Source organism: Maylandia zebra, linkage group LG10 (genome assembly GCF_041146795.1).
Source record: "Maylandia zebra isolate NMK-2024a linkage group LG10, Mzebra_GT3a, whole genome shotgun sequence".
NCBI classification, from domain to species: domain Eukaryota; kingdom Metazoa; phylum Chordata; class Actinopteri; order Cichliformes; family Cichlidae; genus Maylandia; species Maylandia zebra.
Window position 1 is genome coordinate 30,349,193 of NC_135176.1, and position 11,970 is coordinate 30,361,162.

Here is an 11,970-nt window from a genome sequence, read left to right on the forward strand (position 1 = left end):
ACTAATCTTTCTGGGTCACAAAATAAACTTTTAAAATATTTTCAGGCGAGAAAGTAGTTGTGTAAACATCAAATATCTGCTCGGTTTATCAAGATATCCCATATTTGCAAAAGTGCTTCGACGTTTTCAGAGGCGTCTGCTACCCACCAGCTCGACAGCTAGCCGGGAGCTCGAGGGTTACTGATGCGGCCGAGAACGGCACAACTCCCGGCACATCATTTTCAGATCACCGCGGAGTTTCGCTGCTCGGGTTAAACGTAATATATAAGTCACTTAGACAACCTAAAAATGTTATTGTTGGGCTTTTTTCAGTGTTTTGTTTGTTCGTGAGTAAATCGGTTTGGCTGAGATTAAAGTTATTAGATTAGATAAAATAAAACTTTATTAATCCCCCGGGTGGGTTCCTCCTTGGTTTTCACACAGCTGACTAAACGTCAAACAGAAAACTTATTAAACAGAAGTATGAGACAGTCGAGAATTTACACCAGTGTCTGGTTATATTTTAGATAGCAAGAAGCAGACGGCCGAGTTTATTAAACTCCACCGAGACAGCGGTGACGCTAATCAGAACTAGCCCGTCCAATTTCACGCCTTTAAATTTTAAAGGCGTGTTTGTGTGTGTGTTTATACAATTGCTATTATGTTTGCACTTTATGTGTAATGTTACTGACTGCAGAGATCAGTAAGATGTGTGTATTTTTTATTTATTAGTTTTATTTATTTAATATTATTTTTTAATTGAATGACTGTCTAGTAGTTCACAGATGTCGAAAAACTGAGTGTGGTAAAGCCACTGATTTTGTTTATGTATATTTCTGCAATCTGCACATTGTACTGACTTTCATTTTAATGTTTACACCAGGGTTCCTTGTCAGCACTTTATGCTCAGATGTTTGTAAGCTAAAAATAAACTATTGTGTATGTTCAAATATACTGTTGTGATTGAAGAAGTTAAATAAAAATGTCAGTCATCAATTCATGCATCACCTCATGTCATCATAACAGAGGTCTGTCTTCCAGGAAAGAACAGTTTAAAATTAATGTAATATAGTATTGGCCATACTATATGATGTATTGCTTGTCTTTGTTTAATAATACAGAAGACAAAGACCTTAAAAAATAATCGCATATCGCATCGCAATCGCAATATTGGGGCAAAAAAAATCGCAATTAGATTATTTTCCATAATCGTTCAGCCCTATTACAATTCGCTGCTTCTATTACATATTTTGCATTTCATTGAAAATTTCAGCTTTTGCAGAGCAGGAAAAAAAAAGCCCTCTGTGGAACTGTATGAAAACAGCACCATCGCATTAGTGTTTGCTGAAACAAGCACTCGATGGATCGTGCAACTAATTAATTTCCAGCAGAACAAGCAGAAAACATTCTCAGTTCCCATCTTCTCCAAAAACAGAATATGCTGCTCATCGTTACCATACGAAACAGTAAACTGTCCAATTTTCATACGTTCAGTCCAGAAAAAGAAGTCACAGCTTCCCACCGAAGATTCAGATAAGATGCAAGTGGCATATTCTCACTGCTGGTTCATATTTCTAATCAATAAATCATACATGCATGCTGCTAACACAACGTCATCTCTGTTACCTACCTCGCCTCGATCATTCATGGCTGTGAGATGATCAGTAGTCTTCACTGTCATTTCAACATATTTTGAGTTTCTGTACCCTCATCCTGTTTGACATCTGTGGGGTTTCTGCTTTGTATTTTTAGCACCCTCTAGGGGTTACACAGCATGGCAAAGGTGTTTGCCTGCACTTTAACGCATTGTATGTTTTTATATGTAAATATGAAAAGAATGCCCCCTGACATTTTCACATTAGAGATTGACCAGAGCTGGATGATTTTTAGCGTTCTCAGTTCAGACTGGTGATCGCAAGTCTGTTTATATGCTGGGCCCTTTCATGCTTTACACACAGCCAGCGTCACAGGCAAATAGTCGCACCTAACAGGTCGGCAGCTGCTAGTGAAGCAAACCGTGGAGTTGTAACAGCTCAACATGGACATTTTAAAAGCAGCTAACAAGGGAAAAAGTGGTTAAAGCTAAAGCTTCCCAGAGCTCAGAGCCAGCCGCAAGCCAGGAGCTTCATTATGAACAGTCACAGGATCAAGGCAGAAACAAGGAAAACTATGGAGCCGAGTGACAAACAGAAGGAGTTGACATCACGTTACGTTGTGAAGTTTAGAAACACCAGAAAATGGAGTTGCTGGCTTTTTGTTATACAAACCTGTTGCACCTACTTTTGCTTAGTAAAGTAAAATATGTCAGGCAAAAGTGAGAAAACACAACATTTTCCCCTGTTAATTATCTGTACTTCTTTCCTATAGAAGAGAGTGCTTTATTTCCTGTTGTTGTGAGGAAGTGAGAGAAGATCGTGCAACTTACTAATGTTTAAAAACACCAGAATGACCAAGAAAACTGCAATCAGTGCATTTTTTACTACATACCCGCGTGCCAATCTCCATAAATCAGCCGATATATAGGAATTTACAGTCATCGGTGGGTGAGTGTTTTTGTGCTGGTGATAGCATGATTAAGAGGTGAAAGATCACTCAGCGGGTAAATGACATATAATAACAGTTGTTTCACTGGAATACAAACGTTAAACAAAAGCAGAATAAATATTGGCATTGGTTATGCGCCAGGTTTGCGTGTTGGAATCAGCAGCAGAGTGTTGCATTCAGTGCATCAGCTAAAAAAGAAAAGTTAAAGAATGAAATATGTGACTAAATGCAGCACATCCATGTTTAAGCTCTAGCTAAAGTAAAGGACCATGCTAGCAACAACAAAGAAGTGCTCGTATCTTTGAACTTGGCAGCATTTTATTTAAATGCACAGCCCAACACAGCAAATCACGTAAGGAGTTAGATTATATGAAAATTAAGTATTTTAATGTAAAACTAAGCAATACATGCACACAAAAATCCTAATTTAAAAAAAAAAAAAAAAAAAAAAAAAAAAAAAAAGGTCCAACAAGTTCTTCATCTTTCTTTTTTGTTTTTTTTAAATCCACATTCACGATCTCAGCAATTACCTCAGCGAGTACAAAATAAATGCAGTGCGGAGCTCTTATTTTCACCAAATCCTAATGTACAGCTGTGTGCAGTGTAATGAACTCGCACAGCGGTTATCATAAACCATGTTAAATTGTCTTAATCCTGCACTCACAGCCCCTCTAATTGCTCTTAACCCCACAGGATTCGGAGCGTTGATGTGATTTCCTTAATTGCAGAGAGCTTGCATTTCCTACACTTGCTGTCAAATAAAGAAATTCAGTGCAGCCTAAAATTACTCCCAATTCCAGAAACGTGCCTGGAAGGCCAGACCTGTGTGCGTGTATTTTTGGTGCAAGAACATGTTTTGCGAGGGCAGCCTAAATCCATTCAATTTCAATTTTGTTTCTGCACACTTTGGATTCAGATTTCCTGTAGGCGCAGCCTCGAGGTTCCCGAGCACTCTGAAATCGCTGCTTGCTATTGGCATGAAACATCATTCCCTCTCTCCCACATAACGTCGATAGAGCAGAAAAGAGATTTTTTCACAGGACCAAAGGCTAAACTCTTATTCAGCTTTAATGTTTATCAGAATAGCAACAGTGGAAACAGACACATAGCTCCAGGTCAAACAGTTTGAGGAAAAGCAGGGACCAGGCCCTGAAGACGATCGTTCCGGGGCATCGGAATCTGGGGCATTTAGATGACTTTGTGTCTAGCTGGCCCAGTTCCTAGAATTTAGTTTTGTAGATGAGAAAAATGTCAAGTCTTACTTCTACACGTCTCCCTATAGAAGTTTTGGCTGCCAAAGGAGATATCATTTATTTAACGTGTTATGTTTTTCAAGGGGCTTCATAAGTAACACCCACATTATGCTAATATGTACAGAGAGTCTCTGCGTACAATACACTGCCATTAAAGTATTTGCTCGTCTATAACAATGTAGGTTAAAAATGCAGTTTCCCAATTAAAATCCTTTCATTGGGTCCAATCATACGTCTGTGAAGCCGCAGCTACATAACAGCACGTAAATGGTTCTTTGGAATTAATAAAAAGTAAATAAAGCATCAAAGGTTTGTTTATTTCCCCCAAAAGTACAAATGTCAGACTTTCAATGTTTTTCGAGGCCCGTGGGAAGCCTGGAGGACAGAAGGGTCAAACAAATATCTGATTTGCATTGTGACTGTGGGGTAGGAATACATCACAAGCAGACAGCCAGGGAATTCAAAATCAGACTGAAGCACTGGGGGTATTTATACAGAAACTAGCGCACGCTCGAGTAATTTGTCCAGTAAGCTGTGGTTCAACAAACTGCAGTTTAAAAAAAAAAAAAATTTTAAACAAGATGTTCTTGCAATATTTTTCCCCTGTTAGGATTCCCCTTTTCCTGAGGCACTCTACATAAATGTCCTTGTTTACTATGAGCTCTGCTCATTAATAAGACCAGGCTGTCATTGAGTGACCTTCTGCTGACTGTAAAAGCAGTATATGCAAGTGCGTGTGAGTCAAGGAGTGTACCGCACTGCACATGTGTCAGAGGCGAAATGCACAAGGTCCTGCAGTGATGAATGAACAGTAACCCACCCTATAGTGTGTGGCTCATAAATGTAGCCTCCAGTGTACAGAAGCCTGTATGATTCTCATTTCGCTGTGACAGGGTTGTGAATCTTGGCCAACTTTCTTTCCAAGTGCACACTATATCTTCTGGACTTATCAGAACTGATCACATCCAGTTAGCAGGAGCCAGTATAAATGGAACCTGACCTAGGACGACTAACAAGTATATGGAGTTCAATCTAGTTTTAGGCTCAGCTGGGCTTGAGTTTCCTCCAGGTCAGTATTTGTCCTAATGATCATTGAAAATTTTAAATAACTGCATAATCAGTGGCTCCATAGTTGTTTACACACTCGCCTAACAAGTGAAAGCTCAAAGGAAGGAGAAACAAATCCCTTTGCAGTTTACATCAGGAAGGGCATCCAGGCTAAAAAGTCCAACATGTGGAGCTACTTGCTGTGGTGAGTACTTATTGCTGCATATTCAACCTTAATGTTATATCTCTGTTTACAGTCAGGAGGCACAAAGAAACTGCCATCAGCTGTTTTGGAATGCAATAGAAAAATCACATGAAATTTCACAAACATCACATCAGTGCCTAAAACAAAACAATAAGTATCTGCAATGGTGAAAATTCAAGTTTTAACCACTTCAGAGCCATAAAATCAGAGCTGTGTGTAGAGCAGAGCTACCTAAAAATCACTGCCGCTATGACATGTTTTTCATCAACACTTTAACACATAAAAAGAAAAAAAGACCCAGCCTGTTTTCATATCACTACATTTACATGTAGTATGCGTGTAATGAAAGTGTCACTCCTATAACTTCCACAGTACACCGAGAAATATTATAAATCAGGTTTCCCAATGCAAAACAGTCAAAAAGAGGTTAAAGTAAAAAGATGTTACCAGAAATGCGAATCAGCCAAAATCAGCAAACGCACACACATACCTCAAAGACTTTCTTTAAAAAAATAATAAATAAATAAATAAAAAAAAAATCGACAACCAAAACTGTAAGACAAAAAACAAGTACTGGTAATTTTAGCAGCACTGCGATGGTGATGTTGACGTAGCCTGCAGCACAAAGGTGTAACACATCTCCAGTGACATTAAAACACAACCGATATACTGTATCAATGACACTCCCCTGGCCTGAGTACATTTATCACTGGCAGTAAATATTGACAGACTGCAACACTATTTGTGAACATCTCTTCTTGCTAACCAGCTGTTTCCAGGCGTTGAACAAACTAAGTAAACACAGCATGAGTCTCTCCATCATCACCTCTATAAACATATAGTGGCAGCGAGGAATCTGCAGCCAAGGGATGACACTTTGTGCCAAAGCTTTCCAGTTTCTGCTTTTAGTCATTTGTAGTCCCGGCATGATTGACCAATGATATTCGAGCAGGCCTTCGATGTTCGCTAGCTTTAATTACCTGCGTTCATCCTTAGATTCTATCAGCGAAAGGTGCAATGAATGGAAAGTCTTGGCCCAAACATAGTTATCTGTTACATAACAGCTGGGCACATCTGGTAGCAGCAGCCCCAGTCATAAAATGATCATCAGCGGTTTTCTGAAAAATTGTGGGCGGCACGTTGGTGCAGTGAATAGGAGCGTTGCCTCACAGCAGAGTCTGAACCTGTCATAAAGCTGACGGCTTCCTGTGTGTGCTCCCTGTGCCCGAGTGGGTTCTCTCCAGGTACTCCGGCTCTGTCCCACAATCCACAGAGATACATGTTAAGTGGGTGTGAATTGGTCTCCGTCTCTCTCTTTTAACCCTGTGATAGACTTGTAAGACCTGCCTTACACTTGCACATCGCCCCAACTCACGTTTACCAATAAAGGCTAGATGCTGTACAGCTGTCCCCTGTGTTTGGTTTTTGCTCAAACTATAAGCGGTGACATTTGGAGATTGTTCATTTAAAATGACCTTTTATTCAGATTCATAATCATGCTGGCCGCAGCCAAAAGCTCAGGATTCAGACTGCTCTAAATGCATCACTTTACACATTTTTTCCTAATCTCAGCTCAGCATGATGACAATAACGTTGGTCATCTCAGGCACTCAACTCTGGCTGCAAGCACAGAGCTAGCAGAAGCCAATCAGAAGAAAGCCGAGCTAAAGGAAAACTAGCCTTAGAAGGAGAGCAGAACTTACAGACAGAGGGTGACCTGAAGGCCTACACCAAGCCTGAGTATACAGATTATTTTGTCCACACAATGATGTGAAGCTATTTCAGTAAAGCTACTGTAAAGATAAAAATAGTGGCTACCCCTTAGCCTCCAAGTTGATGCATCTATGATAATCAATTTCTAAATTCTAAGTTGCATCGTTTGAGTAATCATGTTCATGAGATCTTCATAAAACTTGACCTTACAGTCAAAATCACCGAGATTTGATCTCATCCAACATTTCAAGTTGATACACCTATGGTATCAATTTCAAAATCCTAGGTCACTTCCTTCTTTGGTTATGGCAAGACTCTCAGAAAACCTGACCTCAAGGGCACTCATATTCAAACTCATCTGAGATTTTTAGTGGATAAATCTATGGTGTCAATTTGAATATTCCTACGTGGCTCCATTCGAGTTAGTATTCACAAACTTGGATGCCCACAGTGCTGCCTGCCAAAGGGGGATAAAAGTATGTTCTGAAAATGAGCATTAAAGGCCCCCTTTACAAATGAGATTAATGTTTAAAAAAAAAAAAAAAAAAAAAAAAAATCAGGCAACTTGATTTGAATAGCTTTAAAAATATTCAAGACCATTAAGAATAGTATTTAAGTTCGAAAGGTCAATGATGTCACTCCTGATGAGGAAGTTAAGCCCTGACCAAAACTCTGCTTATGAAGAAACATTTTTAGCAAAATACCAAAACACTGTGTAAGAACAATTAAAAGCTTTAGCAAGTTAGCATAAATGCTTTTATCAGCCAGTCCACTCATGCAATCAGTTAGCTGCTCAGCACAACCGGCAGCAGGTCAGACCACACAGCCTCTTTTTTTTTTTTTTTTTTAATTCCACCCTCTCTTCTCATCTTCTCTAACCTCCACTTAACCTGAACTGCTGGAGCAGGCAGGAGGAAGCTGAGCCACCTCTGCTTCAACACCAGTCCTTAATATGAGCCAGGATTGTGCAAATTACCTTTCTGTCACTGTCACGGTGGGGAAGAGCTAAGCCAGCTTGTGTTTTCTGGAGCAGTGTGGACTACTCATTCAGAGACCATATGCACGGGCACATGATTACAGCTTACACTACGTGCACCTGATGCAGACAGAATTATATTAGCAGAGTGCCATGCATGAACATGTCCATCTACACTGAAGGTGCCACATCGAAAAAGTTGAGTTGGCGTCTTTGTTAAAGACGGAACTTGTTAAATGACTTGCAGCATTCTTGTGCCATTAAATGCTCTTCTATTAATGGTATAAGTTGGCTTCATTCTTCAGATCAGGCCGTCTACTCCCTTATCAAACCGCTGTGGCGGCTGACAGCTGTTATCACACAGCTTGCTAATATGTAACAGGCTTTCCCTGCCTTGCGGATGTCCTTTAATCCCCATTCAAAACATTTCTTTGTCATTTAAGATATCAAATACAAACTTGAGCGGGGGAAAGTAATCCGTAGAGATCTGTGCAGAATAGGCTGGCTTTATCATTCCCACAATGCAATGTTATTCACAGATAACAACAAGACACAGAAGACACCACTGTGGACTTCTGAGGGGGCATTTATTAACATCTGCGGGCTAAATAGCAAAGTGGTTTGATTAATTCAGAGATATGAAAGAAGTTCTAACTGATGCACCAAAGCTGCCTTTTCTCTGTCCTCTCCACTCCAGCCAAGTTTGCTAGACTGGGCAACTGGCAATCGGCAACCACCACAAAGTTCACACTAACACACATGCAAGCCCGTACATCCATGAAAGCCTCTATTCAGCAGATTTTGGCTCATTTGAATTAGAGAAGCTGCCATTGTCTACCAAATGTGGTCTGATTTGTTGGGCCCTTTCATTTTCTTGGGGGAAAAAAAGGAAAGTGGACCAACATAACTTACCCAGCATCAGCTTGGGCCTCTCACTTGTTCATTCCTTTTTAACTTATGTCAGCCCATGCTAACTGAATCTGATGACATTATTTCCAAAAGCTTTTTACTCTTCTACCCTACTGCAGAAACATTCTGTTGGCTGTTAAGACAAATTCAATGTCATGTTATCCCCACCTGTATGTTCATTTACAGGCTGAAAGTGGAGGCATCTGTCAACAGATTTTTATTTTGGCTTCTACAGGTTGCCAGTTTAGTGCACTTTTCAAACCAAGTACATCATAATATATCATTAGTCATTGTTAGCTGCTGAACCTTCAGGGTGTGGTTACAAATTTACAACATTACCCATACAACATTAGGATACAAATGCACAATGTAAGAGAAAATCTCAAATATCATGTAACACTAGTTTGGTGTTCCATACAAGCCAAATAATTACTTTCAGAAATCTATATCCAAGTTATTGAGCATGAGCTCCACTAGGAATATTCTGGCAGTCTTTCATTTGTCGTCTTTCTGGGCAGCCAGAGTACCCAGCAACGTCTCCACACACGCTGGATGAGTGATGTTCAAGAAGCACCCCACACAGCTGTGCATTGTTAGTCTGTAGGTGCCAATTAGCATGTGACCAATGCGTAGCATCCAGAGCATCCCCCCTGAGCTGTGCGTCTTGTCTTTTACGACTGCATGCCTGCACAACCAATGTGTTGGTTTAATTCTCATAGTCTCTTAGAGCAAAGGAATCAAAGATACAGTTACAACACAGCTCAAAGTTGCAACATAAAGTGGAAACTGACAGAGTTTGATGAAATATTGGCTTTTATTTTAAATTAAGTAATAACCTAAGCTTTTTTTTTTTAAGAAAAAAAAAAAAAAAAGCACGGTGATTAGAAGTAGTGCCAACTCCTCCAAGCTAACCTCAGACACGCCTTTGTGTCAGCTGACGAGGTGTGTTTAAAGACCTGCCTGAGGTTAGCTTTTCCAGCTAGACAATCAGCAATTAGACCCAGACAACACCTAAAGTCTCTGGCAGTGCAGCCGCAGAGGGGCATAACAAGCTACTATATGGCATGGCACTCAAGCAGTGCTATATGTGGGTGTGTGCCATCACACTACATTTATGTAGGCTACTGCAAAGACACAGGAAGCACCTACAATTTTGTTGTACATGTACAATGACAACTAAAAGCTATTGTCCTATTCTATTCTAAATGTGACCCATCAGGTTCAGTCAGTTTCATGTAACAGAAATGACTCACTGCACAAAAAAAGGGTTGTGTCAGCAAATACAATGCTGCGATATAACAACGCAAAGTTCTTTTTACACACATGCAGGCGTCTAACATTCCTACTCATACTTTAGCTGATGCTAACCATAGCAGCTACTGCTAAATATCTCAGTCCAACTTTATCAGCTGCTTCAACATCACCTTAAGATGAAGGCCCAATGAGAACCTACGCACTGAACACATAATACACATAATGTGAAAGCATTGAGGGAAAAACTGTGTTTAGGCAAAATGTGAAGTTTCACAGAGCTAGAAAGCTGTCTACTACTTTCTGACCGGAGAGCCTGTAAGGATGTTCATTTATTTCTCATGAGTGGCTGCCCATGAAAATCTTGTCAAACAAGAACTTGCAGAAGCTCTGCAATGAGTAACATTTTGCAAATTGTGGCACAATTTCTCTACAGAGCGCTCAAAAATGGATTCACAACACCGCCACCACGTATCTGCTTCCCAGTATGACAAGCCCGGGAGTGTTTCACGGTTTATGTCACTCTGATTTGAACATCTTTGGTTGTCATTCGCTTACTTGGGCAGTACACGCAGTTTGAAGCTGATACCTTGAGCTGTGGGGGGGAAAGAGGTTGGGCGTCTGTGTTGAAACTAGCCAGCAGACTGTAGAGCCTCGTTTTGCTACATGCGTTTATGTAGGCCTACACATAGGTGGTTCTTTTCATATTCTTTAAATAAAGCGATACATTGTAGGTGATAAAGAACAGAGTCTGGATACAAAGGAACGATCACGTGAAAGTAATCCTTCCCTGCACTTTTTAACCGCGATCTGACGTCTGTCACCCTGTGAACGCAGCACGGCGAGCTTCACATTTTTTGACAACTTCCTGAAGTCTGTGTTATTGTAAGTTTACTGCCACGCTCAGGTCGGGGTTAGCTACGTGGCTTCCCGTTCATCCTAGTCGCTCTAACCGCTGTCTTCCCACTGCTAAGACAGCGCTAAAACACAGTCCATCTTGGCAAGTCATGTTACACACACGCACGCACAGCATGGGAATGCAGCTAAAAGCTTGATATATCGGGGTTAAACCTTCCGAAGCGAGAACAGGGGCACTGTGGAGTGTGTACTCCGCGGAATCTGCGCCTCCTCAGTGCGAACAAACTCCCATTTGAAGTGTTTCTCGCGGACACCTCCACCGCGGTCACACGGCGACAGAAGCCGCTACGGCCGAGCCTCCCTTACCTGTATCTGGGGGATGCCGCCCGGACCGTCCACTGAGTCGGGCGAGTTGTCGAAGACTCTGTCCTTGTACAAAGACCACAACCCGACATTTGGGAGAAAAAGAAGAGCCGCTATGAGCAGCCCAGCGAACTGCAGCAGCCTCTTCTCTTTCCGCCTCATCTCTCCGGGAGTAAGCGCGTGAATCTACGGCGGTGCGAACTGGCGAGTCCCGAACCCCCGCTTTTCCGAGCGGAGACAACTTTCACTCCGACTGTGGGGACCGACACCGGCACTGTGACGCTCTTCGGCTGGGAGCTCCGCCGCTAGGGGGAGTGAGGAGTTAAACCAGAGCGGGGGGGGGGGAGGAGGGAAGCTGGAGGTTCAACCTCAACAGATGACTTTTTTTCCCTTTCTTTTTTTCCGAAGAGAAACTAAGACTACTCTTCATACTAAAAGTCTCTGTTGTGTACTTATAGCCAACAGAGTGAAGCTACAGCACCATCATCCCGTCTATGAGCCCGGAAAGTTCTCTAAACAGCCGACGGCCTGTGCTGCCTTTAAATACGCCTCGTAAATATGCCAAACTTTAAGAGCGTTCGCTGCCTTCTCCTTATCAGTCCAGTTTTATTTTTGCAACTTTGCTTGAAAGTGTCGGCACACATGTGAAACCCGCCATATTCGAGTTGCTTCTGCACGTGAAACTGAGAGATTATAAAGTCGTGAACTTTGACCCTGAAGCACCTGATTGTGTGTACGACTGCTAGAGTTGCTCTGATATTGAATTCGTTGACCGATTTGTGTGTATGAGCTGAAAGCTAAATAATCAGAAAGGCAAGTTTTCAAAAAATTATCCTGAACTTGGGAATCCAGCATTGCTTGAGACATAATTA

General features: G+C 41.3%; 1 protein-coding gene across 1 annotated transcript in view; it reads right to left on the bottom strand.

Annotated features, from left to right (window-relative positions):
- LOC101481280 (polypeptide N-acetylgalactosaminyltransferase 10) overlaps positions 1-11,691 on the bottom strand; it is a 133,997-nt gene extending 122,306 nt beyond the window's left edge. Inside the window, exon 1 of the mRNA XM_076889426.1 lies at positions 11,102-11,691. Within this exon, the coding sequence (XP_076745541.1) occupies positions 11,102-11,260 (159 nt within the window). The 5' untranslated portion in view covers positions 11,261-11,691. The remainder of the gene's footprint in view (positions 1-11,101) is intronic.
- Between the last annotated feature and the right edge of the window lie 279 nt (positions 11,692-11,970).